General features: G+C 43.8%; 1 protein-coding gene across 1 annotated transcript in view; it reads right to left on the reverse strand.

Annotated features, from left to right (window-relative positions):
- LOC128667033 (H-2 class I histocompatibility antigen, Q9 alpha chain) overlaps nucleotides 1-22,841 on the reverse strand; it is a 554,857-nt gene that overhangs the window by 84,446 nt on the left and 447,570 nt on the right. The window contains exons 5-6 of the mRNA XM_053721895.1: nucleotides 10,332-10,427; nucleotides 3,471-3,491 (exon numbers count right to left, since the gene is read on the reverse strand). Of these exons, the coding sequence (XP_053577870.1) occupies nucleotides 3,471-3,491; nucleotides 10,332-10,427 (117 nt within the window). The remainder of the gene's footprint in view (nucleotides 1-3,470; nucleotides 3,492-10,331; nucleotides 10,428-22,841) is intronic.

Raw genomic sequence — 22,841 nt, forward strand, 5'->3', positions numbered from 1 at the left:
GCATGAGAAAAGCAGACAGTGCCTCAGATACCGTAGAAGATACCTGAGTAGCAATGTCTTGCAAAGAAAATCCTATCAGATTGTGAGAGGAAACGCAGGGCACTGCATGTGTAAAAGATTGGGATGCTTGGGGGGACATATCTGGTACAGGAGACCCCTTAACAGCATCCGCCTTATCTAAGGGTGGCTCATGTTCAAAAAGTCTCTCTCTCTATAACACAAAGTTCTCTCAATACAAGAAGAACACAATGGTACTGGTGGTTCCACCTGGGAATCAAAACATAACTTGCATGCAACAATTTGCAAAGCCTCTTGGTCCATCTTGCAACAAAAACAAAACCCCAAAGGAAAAAAATAAAAAGCTGCTTTTATTTTAGCCTTAAAGTTAAACTGTACACAAAATGTTACTGTGCCTTTAAATATTTAATTTAAGAAAAGAACAGATATACTGCAAATTCCCCAGGCAACCCTCTACACCTCAGCAACTTTACTGAGGTGCCTACCTGTCCTGCTCCCTGGAAACTATTTCACCACTCAACGGTAGCTTTACTGAATGAACCGACTGAATTCCGGACCTGCGATCCATCGTCTGAGCCCGACAATAGAGGAGCAGCCGACAACTACACCACAAACCAGAACTGACAGCACTGAAACTTTCTCCTCAGAGAGAAATTAAAGTGCGCCAAACAACCGCCGCCTCTGGAAAGACCCGCCCCTATTCTAATCTGGGGCCGTCCCGGCAGTTGGAAGGAAAGTTCTGATGCAAAAATGTCCCTAATAAAAGATCCGCAATTAACCAGGATCTGTATATCAAAACGGACCACATATCACACACAAGTCCTGCCCGGATCACAACCGGAGCTAGGAACACAATCTGAGCCACCACACAACATCACACAGTTCCTGCAAACTGCCATTGTTAACCCTTAAAAGGATTACAATGAAATGTCCCCTTTACATTTAAAATGGAGCTAGCTGCTCAAGTGCCAGAATTTTTCTTACCCTGAAAAAAAAAATTAAACAAAAAAAAAATTAAACATGGCACCTAAAAATCAGTCTGTCCGGCAGCAGGACAGCTCACCCGGTTTGAAAGGTTAATTCTCCTCACATGGACCTGTGAAAAAGGAAAGAACTGAGTAAACTTACTCAGGCTTTTAGATTAGGGCAGCAAAGATGATTGAGAAAGCGCAGTGAGGATTGTACCTCACAAGTTCCCAATTGCTTAAAAGCCACCACTGCCCTACTGAAGAGACTGACGTGGACCAGGCTAGACCTCAGAAAGATCAGAGGAAACCTACTCTGCTTTTAAAATAATAAAAACTTGATTGTAGAACTTCTATCATACACCGAAAACTTTACCACCTCCTTGCAACGCAGGCAAAGAGAATGACTGGGGTTTGTGGGAAGGAAGGTTATAGTTAACAGCTTTGCTGTGGTGCTCTTTGCCTCCTCCTGCTGGCCAGGAGTGATATTCTTAACAGTAATTACTAATGATCCGTGGACTCACTGTGTCATTAGAAAGAAATAAAGGGGGTGAACTCATCAGATAGCACAGACCATAATGACAAAAAGCAAACAACAATAAACCATCTAGAAATGGCTATTTTGCGCTCGTGTGCAATCCCGATCCCTGCCCGCGCACAGCCAGTCACGGGCGAGCAGGAGCTGTCAATCTCCTCGGTCGGACTAGACCACGGAGATTGAATTTCGCCACCTTAGAGGTGGCGAAGAGGTTAGGAAAGCAGCGGTCTGTTGACCACTGCTTGTTAAATACGGCAAGCAGGTTTTTGTAGGGGCTTTGATAAACTTATCAAAGCCTTAGGGGCTTTTAATGTGAGTCTCACCCCTCCTCACATACACTACTACACCAGGTCATGTATACACATCACTGATCCAGCATATAATGTGACAGTGTCACCCTCCTCACATACACTACTACACCAGGTCACGTATACACATCACTGATACAGCATATAATGTGACAGTGTCACCCTCCTCACATACACTACTACACCAGGTCATGTATACACATCACTGATACAGCATATAATGTGACAGTGTAACCCCCTCCTCACATACACTACTACACCAGGTCACATATACACATCACTGATACAGCATATAATGTGACATTGTCACCCCATCCTCACATACACTACTACACCAGGTCACGTATACACATCACTGATACAGCATATAATGTGACATTGTCACCCCATCCTCACATACACTACTACACCAGGTCATGTATACACATCACTGATACAGCATATAATGTGACAGTGTCACCCTCTCCTCACATACACTACTACACCAGGTCATGAATACACACCACTGATACAGCATATAATGTGAAAGTGTCACCCCCTCCTCACTTACACTACTACACCAGGTCATGTATACACATCACTGATAAAGCATATAATGTGAGTGTCACCCCCTCCCTCACATACACTACTACACCAGGTCATGTATACATATCACTGATACAGCATATAATGTGACAGTGTCACCCCTCCTCACATACACTACTACATCAGGTCACGTATACACATCACTGATACAGCATATAATGTGACTGTGTCACCCTCCTCACATACACTACTACACCAGGTCACGTATACACATCACTGATACAGCATATAATGTGACAGTGTCACCCCCTCCTCACATACACTACTACACCAGGTCACGTATACACATCACTGATACAGCATATAATGTAACAGTGTCACCCCCTCCTCAAATACACTACTACACCAGGTCACATATACACATCACTGATACAGCACATGATGTGACAGTGTCACTCCCTTCCTCACATACACTACTACACTAGGTCATGTATACACATCACTGATACAGCAAATAATGTGACAGTGTCACCCCTCCTCACATACACTACTACACCAGGTCATGTATACATATCACTGTTACAGCAGATAATGTGACAGTATCACCCCCTCACATACACTACTACACCAGGTCATGTATACATATCACTGATACAGTATATAATGTGACAGTGTCACCCCCTCCTCACATACACTACTACACCAGGTCATGTATACACATCACTGATACAGCATATAATGTGACAGTGTCACCCTCTCCTCACATACACTACTACACCAGGTCATGTATACACACCACTGATACAGCATATAATGTGAAAGTGTCACCCCCTCCTCACATACACTACTACACCATGTCATGTATACACATCACTGATACAGCATATAATGTGACAGTGTCACCCTCTCCTCACATACACTACTACACCAGATCATGTATACACATCACTTATACAGCATATAATGTGATGTCACTCCCTTCCTCACATACACTACTACACAAGGACATGCAGAGAATATAAAGCACACACAGAGCACACAGACTACTATCATTTTGCCACGTCACAATAATAAGTGTAAAGAAAAATATTTTATATACATGAACAGGTAACTTACTTGTATAAGGATTCTTCTTCCCTAAAAAGTAAATAAAATAAGGTTAGGAATGTTTGTTTCTAAGACATTAAGATAATCACGAGTACAGGGAAAATATTATTTGTGTTACTGACCTGTGTGCTGATACACACAGCATCTGCTATGTGTGGTTGTGAGCTTTGTACATATCTATCCTATATTTATATATGTTAGTGGTCCTGTGCTGTATATGTTTATATACTGTGTGTTACTGACCTGTGTGCTGATGTACATATCTATCCTATATTTATATATGTTAGTGGTCCTGTGCTGTATATGTTTATATACTGTGTGTTACTGACCTGTGTGCTGATGTACATATCTATCCTATATTTATATATGTTAGTGGTCCTGTGCTGTATATGTTTATATACTGTATGTTACTGACCTGTGTGCTGATGCTTTGTACATATCTATCCTATATTTATATATGTTAGTGGTCCTGTGCTGTATATGTTTATATACTGTATGTTACTGACCTGTGTGCTGATGCTTTGTACATATTTATCCTATATTTATATATGTTAGTGGTCCTGTGCTGTATGTGTTTATATACTGTGTGTTACTGACCTGTGTGCTGATGTACATATCTATCCTATATTTATATATGTTAGTGGCTCTGTGCTGATCCATTTGTATATGTTTATATACTGTGTGTTACTGACTTGACCAAGGGCGTATTTAGGGTTTTTACTGCCCTAGGCACTGATAAATCTGCTGCCCCCACACTTCCTACCTCTGTGTATTTTAGCTTATATATTCCTCCTATATGTTTCTCACAAACATACTAAGGAGTTCATTTTTCACTTATTATTGACAGGCACACAAAGCCTGAAAAACTGGTTTATAATTCATTATTTAAAGGGATATGAAACAAAAACATAATTTATGCTTACCTGATAAATTTATTTCTCTTGTAGTGTAGTCAGTCCACGGGTCATCCATTACTTATGGAATATATCTCTTCCTAACAGGAAGCTGCAAGAGGATCACCCAAGCAGAGCTGCTATATAGCTCCTCCCCTCACATGTCATATTCAGTCATTCGACCAAAGCAGACGAGAAAGGAGAAACCATAGGGTGCAGTGGTGACTGGAGTTCAATTAAAATTTAGATCTGCCTTAAAGACAGGGCGGGCCGTGGACTGACTACACTACAAGAGAAATAAATTTATCAGGTAAGCATAAATTATGTTTTCTCTTGTTAAGTGTAGTCAGTCCACGGGTCATCCATTACTTATGGAATACCAATACCAAAGCTAAAGTACACGGATGAAGGGAGGGACAAGGCAGGAACATTAAACAGAAGGAACCACTGCCTGAAGTACCTTTCTCCCAAAAATAGCCTCCGAAGAAGCAAAAGTGTCAAATTTGTAAAATTTTGAAAAAGTGTGAAGGGAAGACCAAGTTGCAGCCTTGCAAATCTGTTCAACAGAGGCCTCATTTTTAAAGGCCCAGGTGGAAGCCACAGCTCTAGTAGAATGAGCTGTAATCCTTTCAGGAGGCTGCTGTCCAGCAGTCTCATAGGCTAAACGTATTATGCTACGAAGCCAAAAAGAGAGAGAGGTAGCCGAAGCCTTTTGACCTCTTCTCTGTCCAGAGTAAACGACAAACAGGGAAGAAGTTTGACGAAAATCTTTAGTTGCCTGCAAATAGAACTTCAGGGCACGGACTACGTCCAGATTATGCAAAAGTCGTTCCTTCTTTGAAGAAGGGTTAGGACACAGTGATGGAACAACAATCTCTTGATTGATATTCCTGTTAGTAACTACCTTAGGTAAGAACCCAGGTTTAGTACGCAGAACTACCTTGTCTGAATGAAAAATCAGATAAGGAGAATCACAATGTAAGGCAGATAACTCAGAGACTCTTCGAGCCGAGGAAATAGCCATCAAAAACAGAACCTTCCAGGATAACAGCTTGATATCAATGGAATGAAGGGGTTCAAATGGAACGCCTTGAAGAACGTTAAGAACTAAGTTTAAGCTCCACGGCGGAGCAACAGTCTTAAACACAGGCTTAATCCTAGCTAAAGCCTGACAAAAAGCCTGAACGTCTGGAACTTCAGCCAGACGTTTGTGTAGAAGAATAGACAGAGCAGAAATCTGTCCCTTTAACGAACTAGCAGATAAGCCCTTTTCTAAACCCTCTTGTAGAAAGGACAATATCCTAGGAATCCTAACCTTACTCCATGAGTAACTCTTGGATTCGCACCAATATAAATATTTACGCCATATCTTATGGTAAATTTTTCTGGTAACAGGCTTCCTAGCCTGTATTAAGGTATCAATAACCGACTCCGAGAAGCCACGCTTTGATAGAATCAAGCGTTCAATCTCCATGCAGTCAGCCTCAGAGAAATTAGATTTGGATGGTTGAAAGGACTCTGAATTAGAAGGTCCTGTCTCAGAGGCAGAGACCACGGTGGACAGGATGACATGTCCACTAGGTCTGCATACCAGGTTCTGCGTGGCCACGCAGGCGCTATCAGAATCACCGAAGCTCTCTCCTGTTTGATCTTGGCAATCAAACGAGGAAGCATCGGGAATGGTGGAAACACATAAGCCATGTTGAAGACCCAAGGGGCTGTCAGAGCATCTATCAGCACCGCTCCCGGGTCCCTGGACCTGGATCCGTAACAAGGAAGCTTGGCGTTCTGGCGAGACGCCATGAGATCCAGATCTGGTTTGCCCCAACGATGAATCAGTTGAGCAAAGACCTCCGGATGAAGTTCCCACTCCCCCGGATGAAAAGTCTGGCGACTTAGAAAATCCGCCTCCCAGTTCTCCACGCCTGGGATGTAAATCGCTGACAGGTGGCAAGAGTGAGACTCTGCCCAGCGAATTATCTTTGAGACTTCCAACATCGCTAGGGAACTTCTGGTTCCCCCTTGATGGTTGATGTAAGCCACAGTCGTGATGTTATCCGACTGAAATCTGATGAACCTCAGAGTTGCTAACTGAGGCCAAGCTAGGAGAGCATTGAATATTGCTCTTAATTCCAGAATATTTATTGGGAGGAGTTTCTCCTCCTGAGTCCATAATCCCTGAGCCTTCAGGGAGTTCCAGACTGCGCCCCCGCCTAGAAGGCTGGCGTCTGTTGTTACAATCGTCCAATCTGGCCTGCGAAAGGTCATCCCCTTGGACAGATGTGGCAGAGAAAGCCACCATAGAAGAGAATCTCTGGTCTCTTGATCCAGATTTAGTAGGGGGGACAAATCTGAGTAATCCCCGTTCCACTGACTTAGCATGCACAATTGCAGCGGTCTGAGATGCAGGCGCGCAAATGGTACTATGTCCATTGCCGCTACCATTAAGCCGATTACTTCCATGCACTGAGCTACTGACGGGTGTGGAATGGAATGAAGGACACGGCAAGCATTTAGAAGTTTTGATAACCTGGCCTCTGTCAGGTAAATTTTCATCTCTACAGAATCTATAAGAGTCCCTAGAAAGGGAACCCTTGTAAGTGGTAATAGAGAACTCTTTTCCACGTTCACCTTCCACCCATGCGACCTCAGAAATGCCAGAACTATCTCTGTATGAGACTTGGCAGTTTGAAAACTTGACGCTTGTATCAGAATGTCGTCTAGGTACGGAGTCACCGCTATGCCTCGCGGTCTTAGTACCGCCAGAAGTGAGCCCAGAACTTTTGTAAAGATTCTTGGAGCCGTAGCTAATCCGAAGGGAAGAGCTACAAACTGGTAATGCCTGTCTAGGAAAGCAAATCTTAGGTACCGATAATGATCCTTGTGAATCGGTATGTGAAGGTAGGCATCCTTTAAGTCCACAGTGGTCATGTACTGACCCTCTTGGATCATGGGAAGGATGGTTCGAATAGTTTCCATTTTGAATGATGGAACTCTTAGGAATTTGTTTAGGATTTTTAAGTCCAAGATTGGTCTGAAGGTTCCCTCTTTCTTGGGAACCACAAATAGATTTGAATAGAATCCTTGCCCGTGTTCCGTCCGCGGAACTGGGTGGATCACCCCATTAGTAAGAGGTCTTGTACACAGCGTAGAAACGCCTCTTTCTTTATTTGGTTGCTGATAACCTTGAAAGATGAAATCTCCGTCGTGGAGGAGAAGTTTTGAAGTCCAGGAGATATCCCTGAGATATGATCTCCAACGCCCAGGGATCCTGGACATCTCTTGCCCAAGCCTGGGCGAAGAGAGAAAGTCTGCCCCCCACTAGATCCGTTTCCGGATAGGGGGCCCTCTCTTCATGCTGTCTTAGGGGCAGCAGCAGGTTTCTTGGCCTGCTTGCCCTTGTTCCAGGACTGGTTAATTTTCCAGCCCTGCCTGTAACGAGCAACAGCTCCTTCCTGTTTTGGAGCGGAGGAAGTTGATGCTGCTCCTGCCTTGAAGTTACGAAAGGCACGAAAATTAGACTGTTTGGCCTTTGATTTGGCCCTGTCCTGAGGTAGAGCATGGCCCTTACCTCCCGTAATGTCAGCTATAATTTCTTTCAAGCCGGGCCCGAATAAGGTCTGCCCTTTGAAAGGAATATTAAGCAATTTAGATTTAGAAGTCACGTCAGCTGACCAGGATTTAAGCCATAGCGCTCTGCGCGCTTGGATGGCGAATCCGGAGTTCTTAGCCGTAAGTTTAGTTAAATGTACGATGGCATCAGAAACAAATGCGTTAGCTAGCTTAAGTGCTTTAAGCTTGTTCATAATTTCATCCAATGGAGCTGTGCGAATGGCCTCTTCCAGAGACTCAAACCAGAATGCCGCCGCAGCAGTGACAGGCGCAATGCATGCAAGGGGCTGTAAGATAAAACCTTGTTGAACAAACATTTTCTTAAGGTAACCCTCTAATTTCTTATCCATTGGATCTGAAAAGGCACAACTATCCTCCACCGGGATAGTGGTACGCTTAGCTAAAGTAGAAACTGCTCCCTCCACCTTAGGGACCGTCTGCCATAAGTCTCGTGTGGTGGCGTCTATAGGAAACATTTTCCTAAATATGGGAGGAGGGGAAAAAGGCACACCAGGTCTATCCCACTCCTTGCTAATAATCTCTGTAAGCCTTTTAGGTATAGGAAACACGTCAGTACACACCGGTACCGCATAGTATCTATCCAACCTACATAATTTTTCTGGAATTGCAACCGTGTTACAATCATTCAGAGCCGCTAATACCTCCCCTAGCAATATGCGGAGGTTCTCAAGCTTAAATTTAAAATTAGAAATCTCTGAATCCAGTCTCCCTGGATCAGATCCGTCACCCACAGAATGAAGCTCTCCGTCTTCATGTTCTGCAAACTGTGACGCAGTATCTGACATGGCTCTCACCTCATCCGCACGCTCTGTCCTTAACCCAGAGCTATCGCGCTTGCCTCTTAATTCTGGCAATTTAGATAATACTTCTATCATAACAGTAGCCATGTCTTGCAAAGTGATTTGTAAGGGCCTCCCTGATGTACTTGGCGCCACAAAATCACGCACCTCCTGAGCGGGAGGCGAAGGTACTGACACGTGAGGAGAGTTAGTCGGCATAACTTCCCCCTCGTTGTCTGGTGATAATTTCTTTACATGTAAAGATTGACTTTTATTTAAAGTAACATCAATGCAATTAGTACACAAATTTCTATTGGGCTCCACATTGGCCTTTAAACATAGTGAACAAAGAGATTCATCTGTGTCAGACATGTTTAAACAGACTAGCAATGAGACTAGCAAGCTTGAAAATACTTTTCTAAATAAATTTACAAGCAATATAAAAAACGCTACTGTGCCTTTAAGAAGCACAAAAAGCTGTCACAGTTGAAATAACAATGAACCAAAATAGTTATAGCAACCAATTTTTCACAGTAAATGTATTAAGTTAGCAAAGGATTGCACCCACCAGCAAATGGATGATTAACCCCTTAATACCCAAAAACGGATAACAATTTAATAATTAACGTTTTTATCACAGTCAAAACACACTGTCACAGGTCTGCTGTGACTGATTACCTCCCTCAAAATGAATTTTGAAGACCCCTGAGCTCTCTAGAGACGATCTGGATCATGGAGGATGAAGTAGACAGATTGTGACTGAATTTTTACTGCGCAAAAAAGCGCTAAAATAGGCCCCTCCCACTCATATTACAACAGTGGGGAAGCTCAGATAACTGTTTCTATGCAGAAAACAAAGATGGCCATGTGGTAAAAATCATGCCCCAATAAGTTTTATATCACCAAGTACCTCACAAAAAACGATTAACATGCCAGTAAACGTTTTAAACATACATTTGAAAAGTTATGAATTGTTATTAATAAGCCTGCACATACCTCATTTGCAGGGGGGCCCTGCATGCTATTCCCCTTTTCTGAAGTTACCTCACTCCTCAGATGAGAACAGCCAGTGGATCTTAGTTACGTCTGCTAAGATCATAGAAAACGCAGGCAGATTCTTCTTCTAATACTGCCTGAGAACAAACAGCACACTCTGGTGCCATTTAAAATAACAAACTTTTGATTGTAGAAATAAACTAAGCTAAAAAACACCACAGACCTCTCACAGCGACCTATCTTTAGTTAGGCTGCAAGAGAATGACTGAATATGACATGTGAGGGGAGGAGCTATATAGCAGCTCTGCTTGGGTGATCCTCTTGCAGCTTCCTGTTAGGAAGAGATATATTCCATAAGTAATGGATGACCCGTGGACTGACTACACTTAACAAGAGAAAAGGTTTTCTGTGATTCAGACAGAACATACACATTTATACAAGATAACAAAGTTAAACCTTTAGATAATAGAAGTAAATAATAATGTTGTTAAAAATTGCTTGTTAAATTATGAAAGAAAATGTGGCGTTTCATGTCCCTTTAACAAAAAGTTTCAGTCCTGTGCACTTACTGTATATAACGTATCCACCAACCCCAGCTGCGATAATCAGCAGAACTCCAACAGCAGCAACAATGATGAACAGGTTGGTCTGGGAATTCTTAGGTTCTGAAATTAAAACATAAGATGAGTCCAATAAAATCAATAAAAGCTTTAATCTCTGAGCCTGTATAATGCTCGTCATGTGAGATCAGTGTGACTTACTGACTTACAGTACAGACCTCACTAGATATGTGCCCAGAGCTCAGTAACCTGTCTGTGTCTCACATACTACAGTGACAGCACATGAGCACAATGTTATCAGTTAGTGCTGGTCAGGTGACATCAGTGTGACTTACAGTACATACCTCATTAGATATGTGCCCAGAGCTCAGTAACCTGTCTGTCTCTCACATACTACAGTGACAGCACATGAGCACAATGTTATCAGTTAGTGCTGGTCATGTGACATCAGTGTGACTTACTGTACAGACCTCACTAGATATGTGCCCAGAGCTCAGTAACCTGTCTGTGTCTCACATACTACAGTGACAGCACATGAGCACAATGTTATCAGTTAGTGCTGGTCATGTGACATCAGTGTTACTTACTGACTTACAGTACAGACCTCACTAGATATGTGCCCAGAGCTCAGTAACCTGTCTGTGTCTCACATACTACAGTGACAGCACATGAACACAATGTTATCAGTTAGTGCTGGTCATGTGACATCAGTGTGACTTACAGTACAGACCTCACTAGATATGTGCCCAGAGCTCAGTAACCTGTCTGTCTCTCACATACTACAGTGACAGCACATGAGCACAATGTTATCAGTTAGTGCTGGTCATGTGACATCAGTGTGACTTACAGTACAGACCCCACTAGATATGTGCCCAGAGCTCAGTAACCTGTCTGTCTCACATACTACAGTGACAGCACATGAGCACAATGTTATCAGTTAGTGCTGGTCATGTGACATCAGTGTGACTTACTGTACAGACCTCACTAGATATGTGCCCAGAGCTCAGTAACCTGTCTGTGTCTCACATACTACAGTGACAGCACATGAGCACAATGTTATCAGTTATTGCTGGTCATGTGACATCAGTGTGACTTACTGACTTACAGTACAGACCTCACTAGATATGTGCCCAGAGCTCAGTAACCAGTCTGTGTCTCACATACTACAGTGACAGCACATGAGCACAATGTTATCAGTTAGTGCTGGTCATGTGACATCAGTGTGACTTACAGTACAGACCCCACTAGATATGTGCCCAGCACTCAGTAACCTGTCTGTCTCTCACATACTACAGTGACAGCACATGAGCACAATGTTATCAATTAGTGCTGTTCATGTGACATCAGTGTAACTTACAGTACAGACCTTACTAGATATGTGCCCAGAGCTCAGTAACCTCTCTGTGTCTCACATACTACAGTGCCAGCACATGAGCACAATGTTATCAGTTAGTGCTAGTCATGTGACATCAGTGTGACTTACTGTACAGACCTCACTAGATATGTGCCCAGAGCTCAGTAACCTGTCTGTGTCTCACATACTACAGTGACAGCACATGAGCACAATGTTATCAGTTAGTGCTGGTCATGTGACATCAGTGTGACTTACAGTACAGACCTCATTAGATATGTGCCCAGCGCTCAGTAACCTGTCTGTGTCTCATATACTACAGTGACATCACATGAGCACAATATTATCAGTTAGTGCTGGTCATGTGACATCAGTGTGACTTACTGTACAGACCTCACTAGATATGTGCCCAGAGCTCAGTAACCTGTCTGTCTCTCACATACTACAGTGACAGCACATGAGCACAATGTTATCAGTTAGTGCTGGTCAGGTGACATCAGTGTGACTTACAGTACAGACCTCACTAGATATGTGCCCAGAGCTCAGTAACCTGTCTGTCTCTCACATACTACAGTGACAGCACATGCGCACAATGTTATCAGTTAGTGCTGGTCATGTGACATCAGTGTGACTTACTGACTTACAGTACAGACCTCACTAGATATGTGCCCAGAGCTCAGTAACCTGCCTGTCTCTCGCATACTACAGTGACAGAAGTCCCTGTGAGTGACAGGGTGAACGGGAAGGGACTTTGACCTAAGGGAGGAAGAGGTCCCCTTTTGGTTGGTTGGGGTAGAGGGGAAGGGGTTGGTTCAAGTTGAACCATACTTAAGGGGCTGAGCGGGAAGAGGCAGGAAGTCACTTGTGAATAAACATTGTGGTGACAACAGCTTACACACTTGCTCCTTCATGCTTCTTCCCGCTCAGTCTTGGGTATGGCTCAGCTTGATGCCCTGCTGTCTCAATTGAGGGACGCTGCGGAGGAAAAAGGTCCTACCTGGCTGGAGAAGAAGCTCCGGTCCCTGCTGGATCCTGGTGCTGCCGGCGGTGAGGAACATATTGCGGTAAGGACCAGGCCGTGCGCCGCTCGAAGCCCCATCTCGCCTGAGTCCGGATGGTGGGAGGAGTTCTGGTGGCCGTAGAAGAGGCAGTCCTAGTCTGGGAGCCAGAAGGACGTCGAGGAAGGTGGCAGCGGCAGATTCCGTGGCGCAGGAGGTCTCAAGAGCTACGCAGCAGCCCAGTAAGAGTCTGGCAACGGGAAAGACGGGAGTGGATGGCCTGTGCTGGCCTGGAGAAGGAGAGAGGCAGCTTGACAGGTGTCATGGCCCAGGGGGGCCTGAGGTGGTAAGGTGCAGTGACGGTAGAGGGGGGGAAGGCTCCCGGGGTGCGGGTGATGCACTTACGGCTGGGGATGACGGCCTGGTGGGGGGGGGGAAGCCGCATTTGGAGGTCCAGGCTCTAGTGGTGGGTTCTGATACGGCCAGGGGCAATGGGAAAAGAGGAGTTACCGAGGTCCCTCAGGGCATATATGTAGTTGGGGGGGGGCGATAGTCCTGAGTCCCATGGGGTCTGTGAGTCCTGGGATGACTTTGAGGACCTTACCCTTTGTTAGGATATGGTCCCGCCCACCACTCAAACGGGGGGTCCTAAGAGTCAGTCTATGCTCACAGGTGTAGCTAGGGGGGGCTTCTCGGCCGTTAGGGGCCGTGGGGGGGGTGTTGGGTAGGGATGTCCCTGTCAAGGGTGTTGGGACTGAGCCTAAAGATGTTTCTTTTGCAGATGTGGGGGATGTGGTGTCACGGCCAGGGACTTCTTCCGGCCTGCTTGCTGTTGGGGGTGACGGCCTGAGAGGGCATTCCTACGGCCTGCAAGATTCATGGACTGAGACCATCCGGCTGGATTTGGAGGATGGCGTTCCATTTGAGGAACATGCTGAAGTAAATGACTTGAGGGAGTCGGTGAGTATGGCCAGGGGCTTCGGCCACGGCCAGAGGGGTAAAGTGGGGAGGGGTAATTATTCTGTTGCTAGAGGGACTACTGGTAATGTGAACTGGCCGTATAGGCCGGGGGTGGTGGGATGCCCGCTAGGGGCAGACAGTGCAGGAAGTATGGGGCTGAGCATCTAGGTCAGGGAGACACCGAGGCCATGGCTCCAAAGAGGGGTAGGGGGGGAGCTTCGGCCAGTGCCTTGGGTTTTTCCACAGCGCAGACAGGTGCGGGTATGTGGGCTTGTCACATGTGTCTTTTTTGCAGGCTACAGGACACCAAGGCGAGGATCAGGCAGCTACTATGGAACCTGGCGGTAGCGGGTTCCAGAGCCAGAAGATAGATACGGCTGTATCCCACTCGGGTCAGTCCCAGAGGGCTGAGGAAGCAAGAAATGGTACGGGCAGGAATGCCATGGTGGGTCAGGGTGTTGGGGTGAATACAGGTGAATGTCTGTAAGGATTCTGTTGTGGTCACTGTGGTGGAGGGGTTACGTGACTTGTTAGCGAGGCTAGAGGGCGCTGGGTCGCTGGGCTCTGGGGCGGTGTCTAGTGCGTGGGTCCTGCCGGTAGCTCCTGTAGCAAGTACTGTCACAGTAGGGTCGCCATTTGTTGGGTCTGGTCTAGTGGCGGTGGTTGACCCTCAGGGCCAGTCCGCTACGGTGGCCCCCCTGCTGCTGTCACCGCATTAGGGAAGGGGGCGGGGGTCCCGGAGCCTAAGATTGTGGTCACCGCCTTATCGTGGTCCTGTCTTTGTTCCATTGGCCCGTTGGGCATGCATCTCACGGCGGAATTGAGGGAAAAGATATGGAAGAGGGAATTCATTGAGTTGTTTTCCCTTTTGCCTCTGGACCAATCTTTCGAAATCCCTGAGGATTCCAAGAAGCGCTATAGGAAGTTAGCAAAAAATTTCACAAACTGGTTTCAGGCCTTTGTTGTTGTGCGGGAAAAATTGGATAAGGAGGTAGCATTGGGGCATATGGCAGGTCCTTTTGGGGCCCCTCCAATCCCTCAGTTGCGAATTTCACCTCTTGGGCTGGTCCCCGGGATGATACATCACCTGTCCTTCCCAAAAGTGGGTTCCGTGAATGATGGTATACCGGATGAGATGGCTTCTGTATCATATACATCGTTTGACCTGTCCAACTAGTGAAGGAGGCTGGTCCTTTGGCGTTGTTGGCCAAGATTGATATAGAAGCGGCCTTCCGGTTGTTACCGGTTCATCCTTCCTCTCATTACCTACTGGGTTGTTGTTTCGACGGTGCCTATTACGTGGATCTCTGCCTCCCCATGGGGTGTTCCATTTCGTGCTCTCTGAGTGCTTTAGCACTTTCTTGGAGTGGGTGGTAAAAGTCAGGTCGGGTTTTGCATCAGTGGTGCAATACCTCAATGATTTTCTGTTTGTGGGCCTGGCCAGATCGGAGGATTGTGGGGGGCTGAGGGACTGCTTTTATCTAGTGGCTAGGGAGTTTGGGGTACACATTGCCATGGAAAAATCTGAGGTCCCTGTGACGGTCTTTAGTTTTCTGGACATCACTATCAATTCAGTCAAGATGGAGTGTAGGTTGCCTCGTGATAAGGTTGAGGACTTGGTAGGCATGATTTGGCGGTTCCTTGGCATATCCAAGGTGACATTGAGGGACATTCAATCCCTCCTGGGGAAGTTGAATTTTGCGTGCAGAATCATTCCCATAGGTAGGGTTTTTTGCAGAAGGATGTCGTTGGCTATGGACGGGGTCTGTAAGCCTCATCATTTTGTGAGGGTCTCAAGGGGGTTGAAAGATGATTTGGCTGTATGGCTGCGGTTCCTTAGGGATTTTAATGGGGCGGCTTTGTTCCAGGAATTAGATTTGGTAACTGACACCTCTGGGGTACATGGGTTTGGGGCCTATTTTCAGGGGCAATGGTGTGCGGCCGCAGGACTGGGTGGCAACAGATTTGGTTCGGAATCTGGTATTCCTGGAACTGTTCCCCATTGTTGTGGCTTTGTTTGTCTGGGAGGGGGAGTTGGGGAACAAATCTATCTTGTTTTACACAGATAATATGGGTGTGGTTGCGGCAATCAACTCACTATCGGCCTCTACCCCCAATGTTTTGCGGTTGCTGAGATGGTTGGTCCTTAAGTGTCTGCGTATTAATGTTTTGGTTAGGGCTAGGCATATTCCTGGCAAGTGTAATCTGATTGCAGACGCCTTAGCTCGATTTCAGTGGAGTCGTTTTCGAGAGTTGGCCCCTCAGGTGGACGAGGTGGGGCGGCAGTATCCGGATCAGCTATGGAAGCTTGGGGAGGAGGACTGGCTGGACTGGTAAAGAGTTTGTTGGCTTCAGGTACTTGGTCTGCCTATGTTAGAGTTTGGTGGGATTGGGAGGAATGGTTGCAGCACGCTGGGGTTAAGGAAGGGGTGGATGATGTTACGGGCTGCCTCTTAGAGTGGTTGTGGCATTGGGGTAGCTTGGGCCTGTCTTCGGCTAATATGGACAGGAGACTGTCTGCCTTAGCTTTCAGGTTTAGGATGTTGGGCCTTGGGGATGTGACCAAAGCCTTTTGGGTTCGGCAGGTCCTCAAGGGTCTGAAGAAGAAGGGTCAGAGAAGAGATAAAAGACGGCCCATTACCTTTGCCTTATTGGTGAGAATTTGGGGAATCCTGCCCAATATTTGTTTTTCCCCCTTTGAGATTTCATTATTTTGCATGGCCTTCGTCTTAGCCTTTTTCGGGGCCTTTAGGATTTCTGAGCTGGTTAGCCCGAGTAAGCGGGTACCAGGCGTCGACAATGTGGTATGGGGGGCTGGTAGGGTGGACATGTTTTTGAGACACAGTAAGACTGACCAGTGTGGGAAGGGGAGGAGTATAGTGTTATTCCCTAGTGGCAGCGAGGTCTGTCCCTGTAGAGTGTTGGCACAGTATGCGGCCCTACAGCCTGTGCAGGGGGGCCCGCTATTAATTCATTCAGATTGGTCCTTGCTGTCACAATATCAGTTTAGGGCAGTCTTAAAAGGAACTATGTTTTTTTTAGGGCTGTCCCCGTTATAATTTGGGTCACATTCCTTCCGTATTGGGGCGGCAACTGAGGCCTCGATGCTGGGATTGGGGGAGGATGTGGTCAAGCATATTGGGAGATGGGGGTAGGCACGGTATAGGTCGTATGTAAGACCTGAGTTGAGGGTAAAAGGGAGGGATTGTTTTTGTTAATAGTATTCTTTGTGTTTTGTTTTTCTGTTCCCAGGTGCAAGGAGCGTTTGGGTGATGGGGCACTCATTTATTTATTGGACCAGGGCTGAGATGAGGTGAGATCATGCAACTTTCTCAGTGTATCATTATTGGTATTTCTGCCTAGTACATAACATTTTGCACATTAAATAGGAACCTGTGTCTAATCAGTTAAAACAATTACAGCATCAACAACATCAGAACCTTGCTTGAAACACAGTATGTGTAACTAGGTGTAGGATAGTCGCATGTCTGTTTTGTTATAGAGAGATCATCTCACTGGATAGAATAAGAGATGTCACACAAACCTTACAGACAGAATGAGGTGTATATGTCTGTAAGTGTAGGATATTCGCGTGTCTGTTTTGTTATAGAGAGATTGTCTCACTGGACAGTATAATAGACGTCTCACAAACCTTACAGACAGAGGCCCAAATTACAAGTCGTGCGGCAAATCCGCTTTGAACAAACTTCCCTTTTTCGCAATTTCCAATGCGCTGCCATTACAAGTTTTAAAATAACATACTTTTTGCGTGCATTATGCTGCATTAACCCACATACCGCAAACAAACCAATTTCCGACTTGGCGTGCATGTGCACGTATTCCACCATAGAGATCAATGGAGATCACAAAGTATCTAAATCAATCTATTAACCCCTAAACCGCCATCCCCCGCATCACAAACACTAAATAAACCTATAAACCCCTAAACCGCCATCCCCCGCATCATGAACACTAAATAAACCTATTAACCCCTAAACCGCCACCCCCCAGCATCACGAACACTAAATAAATCTATTAACCCCTAAACCACCACCCCTCCACATCGCAAACACACAAAAATCTATTAACCCCTAAACCCCACCCCCCAGCATCGCAAACTAAATAAACTATTAAGCACTAAACCGCTATCCCTCCGCTTCGCAACCACTAAATAAAATAATTAACCCACATCGCAAAGTATTAAACTAATATCTAAACCCCCTAACCTAACAACCCCTAACTTAACCCCAATTAAAATACATTAAAGTAAAAATAAACTACCTTAAACAAAAATTAAAACTTACCTGTAAATCAAAATTAAAACCTAAGCTTAAACTAAAAAAAAACCTTAACATTCATTTAAAAAAAAAAAAAAACAAACAAAAAAAAAAAAACCCTACTATTAAAAAAAAAAATACTACCCTTACAAAAACAAAATTATCCATTTTTTTTATTCTTAGTCTAATACCCCCCTCAAAAAAAAAACTAATCTACAAATAGACTACCAATAGCTCTTAAAAGGGCCTTTTGTAGGTCATTACCCTTGCATTCCTATTGGCTGATTTGATTAATCAAATTGAAATCAGCCAATAGGATGAAAGCAGCTTTCATCCTATTGGCTGATTTTAATTTGTTCAGCCAATAGGAATGCAAGGGTACACCTATATAAAAGGGGTACCTTGAATTCAATCTTCAGTGTGCGGCTGGAAACCGCATGAAGAGGACCTCTGTGTTGCCTGGCTGAAGATGAGGACCGACATCGCAGATTATTGGTACCGCACTGGGGATTATATCCCTTAGACCTAACTACATACTAGTACTCTAATATGGACATTTGTTATAATCTAACTGTTACTTACTGAATACCATTGGTCTTAGCCAGCTGTGTGAAATATGTTCCACAGTGACTGAGTTTCAATTTAATTTGATTAACGCTACTGTGTCAACATATTAAAGGGCCACTGTAAGTAAATATTTTCTATGCCTGTTACTAACTAACTACCCCAAATACGCTTTTTATCAATAGCATTTCATTAACATATCTCTACCGTATATCAGAAATCTTGTCTGCAAATTTAATTGTTTTCCAAACCCACTCCGTGATTATCCTTTGCTCTGTACCAATCCGTTTACAATACCTAGGTTTCAAAATGGCGCTTTAAACACAAAGTTATTGGTTTAAGTATTTTGAACACACAGTGCTGAAAATAGTGGGCAGGATAACGTGACATCATCAGCGAATAAAAGATATAACTTTTAGAACATTATGAAACTTTGTTTTGGAGAAAATATAGGTCAGTAGGTTTTAATTAATGTTTATTAACTTTAATATGTTAGTTGTTTAGCTTAAAAATTATAACAGAAAGTAATCCTTTAACTTAGTGGTACGATATCACCTGATCCTGTGGGACTATGGTCCTATTTCTATATTAGCTTTATATATAGTATTTTTTTGACCCTGTCTCTTTTCATAGACATATATAGTTAGGGTGTTTTTCACCTTCTATACTATTATCCTATTAGACTTAACGTTATACACATATTTTTTTTTAATATTGAGGGGTATTCTTCCCCCCCCTCTTTTATTTATTTATCCAATAAAGGTTATATTTTATTCTACCTACTGTATGTCGTTGTTTCCTTCACTCTTTATGGTGTATCTTTTCTTTACATTTGACAATTATCTTAAACGTCTTACACTGAGCACCCTCCCTATTTTCTACTTTGGGGATTATACTCGAATAACAAATATTTTTTTCACACACATATCCTTATCTCAAGGGTATAGAGGTGCCTGAGGTTTATACAAAAAAAAGCCGTCTTAAATCAATTTAAGGACGGGTCGTGAACTCTCCATGCCAGGAAAATAAAGAATTTATCAGGTAAGCATAAATTTTGTTTTCTTTCCAATGGCATGGAGAGTCCACAAATCCATTCTAATTACTAGTGGGAACCAATACCCAAGCTAGAGGACACAGAATGGAAGGGAGGGATGGGAGAATGTGTTTATATTTGAATTCGAATGTTAGAACGAATGTTATTGTAGAATTTCAAATTACATAATAAAATGTTGATAAGAAAGAATATTCTTAAAAGTTCTATTATCGAATGTTATTTACAGTTTTCGAATGTCACTTTCGAATTCGAATGTCACATTCGAATATTATATTTATAAAACACAGTTGTAGACTAGAAATACTATTTCGAATTCGAATGTCACATTCGAATTCGAATGTAGCATTAGAATATTACATTTATTAAACACAGTTGTAGACTAGAAATACTATTTCGAACAAATATTTTCCAATTTTATGAAAAATTTGAAAACGAAAATTCGAAAATAGAATGTTATATAAACATTCGATTCGAACGAACACATGTATCAAAATTCGTTTTAAATTTCAAATTTTTAAAAACATTCGCCCATCCCTAATGGAAGGGAGGGAAAACAAGACAGGCGGACCTAAACAGAAAGCACCACCTCTTGAAGAACTTTCCTCCCCAAAATAGCCTCAGCTGAGACAAAAACATTGAATTAGTAAAATTTAGAAAAAGTATGCAACGAGGACCAAGAGGCCGCCTTGCAGATCTGTTACACAGAAGCCGCATTTTAAAAGGCCCAGGAAGAAGAGACAGCCCAAGTGGAATGAGTCGTAATCCTCTCAGGAGACTGATCTCCAGCTGTCTCATAAGCCAACCGAAAAAACACTTCTCAAGCAAAAAGAAAGAGAAGAAGAAGCAGCCTTCTGGCACTTACATTTACCAGAGAATACGACAAAAAAGGTAGTAGATTGTCAAAAATCTAGTAGCCTGCAGATAGAACTTCAGCGCACGCACAACGTCCAGGTTATGCAACAGACGTTCCTTATGAGAAAAAGGATTAAGACAGAACGAAGGAATGACAATTTCCTGATTGAGATTGCGGTCCAACTCCACCTTAGGAAGAAATCCCTATTTGGTATGAAGGACCGCCTTATCCGCATGAAAAATAAGGTAAGAGGGCTCACACGGCAGAGCCAAAAGCTCTTAGACTCTATGGGCAGATATAGTGAGAAGAAACAGAACCTTCCAAGATAATTTAAAAACAAAAGAGTGCATAGGCTCAAAAGGAGCCTGCTGCAGAACACTAAGAACAAGATTAAGGCTCCAAGGAGGAGCAACAGACTTAAAAACAGGCCTGATTCTGACTAAGGCCTGAACAAAAGAAAGAACATCTGGAAGTCAGCCAGATGTTTATGCAAAAGATTGAAAGGGTAGAGATCTGGCCTTTCAGAGTACCGATGGAGACGCCCTTCTCCAGGCCCTCCTGAAAAAAAGGACAGAATGGGGTACCCTCACCTGACTCCAAGAGGAACCCCTAGATTCATACCAGAAAACATATGTACACCACCGGCTTATGAGCCTGAATCATATTAACAATCACCTTATCGGAAAAACCTAGTCTAGACAAGACTAGGCATTCAATCTCCAAGCAGTCAGCTACAGAGAATCTAGGTTTGGATGTAGGAAATGACCCTGAAGTAGAAGGTCCTTCCTCAGAGGCAATTTCCACGGAGGAAAGGACGACATCTTTACCAGAACCGCAAACCAAATTCTACGAGGCCAAGCTAGAGCGATTAGTATCACCGAAGCCTACTCCTGATTTATATGGGCTATCACCCAAAGGAAGGAGGGCAAACAGAAGGAACAGGTAAATGAGACCGAAGTCCCAAGGAACGGTCAGAGCAATGACCTGAGCTGCTTGCGGAACTCTGACCATGATTCAAACCTTGGAAGATTGGCGATAGACGAGATGCCACCAAATTCATTCATAAACTCTCAATTTAACATGGAGAATACTTCCAGAGGAAGAGCTCACTCCTCTGTATAAAAGGTCTGCCTGCCCAGATATTCAGCTTCCTAGAAAACCACTCCTGGGATGTGGAAGGCAGAATAAGAGACACCTCTTGGACTCCTCCCAAAGAAATATGCGAGTCACCACCTTTATAGCTAAAGAAACTTATAGCTAAAGAAACTCAGAGTTCCTCCCAGGATGAGAAAGATGCCCTCGAAAAATGTTGTCCGATTTGAATTGTGACAAACCGGAGCAAACTAACTTGAGGCCAGATAACAGAGCTTTGAAGAGTTCTCTCAACCCAAGGACACTATTTAGGAGGGCAGACTCCTGAGTCCAGATTCATAAGGACACCCAAACTGCTCCCCAGCTCGAAAGATTGATATCTGAAGACACACTCTCCCAAGACGGTCTCAGGAAGCATGTGCCCTGAGGCAGAAGTTCCTGAGCTAGCCACCAGAACAGGAATCTCTTATCCGGAGGGCAAGGGAATCTTCTGAGAGAGGACCGAGGGGTCTCCGTTCCCTTGTCAGAGTAGCAAAAGGGATAATGTCCATGAATAATACCCTTGACCAAATACGTCCATACCCAGTGCCACCAAAGGACGAACTAAGGACTACAGGGAAGACAGGCAGCAAAAGATTGGATCTTCTGACCTCTGTCAATAAATCATCATGTAGCTTGAGGCTATGAAACATTCTCAAAAAATATACCCTGGAAATTGGCAGCAAGGAAGAATATACCAGATTCACCTTCCACCCTGTGAGTAGAGAATCCACAACAGAGGATCCGAAAGGGATCTTACAAAATGAAAAGAAGGACAAATAGAAAGTGTTTGTTTAAAAGAAAAAACACAGAATGGCACTATTAAAAAAGAGAACAGAAGAAATATATAAGATAAGCCGGATAAAGCTCATAACATAACCTCTAAAATGAATAATCTATGGTAGGAAAGGGCCAACAATAAAGTTAATAATCCCTAGAGCATACATTTAAAATGTATAGAGCAAAAATAGGCAGATATAATGCTATTAACAATATCAGTATATACATATACTGAATCAGGATAGAGATAACTCAAATAAATGTTGATAATCCCTAAACCCATACGATAAATAAGATAGTCATAACGACTCACTTATATACTATAGCCTGCTTCACGCAGACTTCCCCTAAATGCCATAGCATTGCTGAATACACAGATGTAAGGTAAGCTAGGGTTAATACAGGAATCAAGCTGGTAGATTGGAGGCTTACCCACTGAACCACAAGTGGTCAGATTTATAACAATCTCCCGTATATATTCTACCGCAGAAAAAAAAAAGAATATAAAACACGAACATGGATAATCCCTAAAGACATATTTAATATGCTCA

The sequence above is a fragment of the Bombina bombina genome, chromosome 7 (assembly GCF_027579735.1).
Source record: "Bombina bombina isolate aBomBom1 chromosome 7, aBomBom1.pri, whole genome shotgun sequence".
In the NCBI taxonomy this organism is placed as follows: Eukaryota; Metazoa; Chordata; class Amphibia; order Anura; family Bombinatoridae; genus Bombina; species Bombina bombina.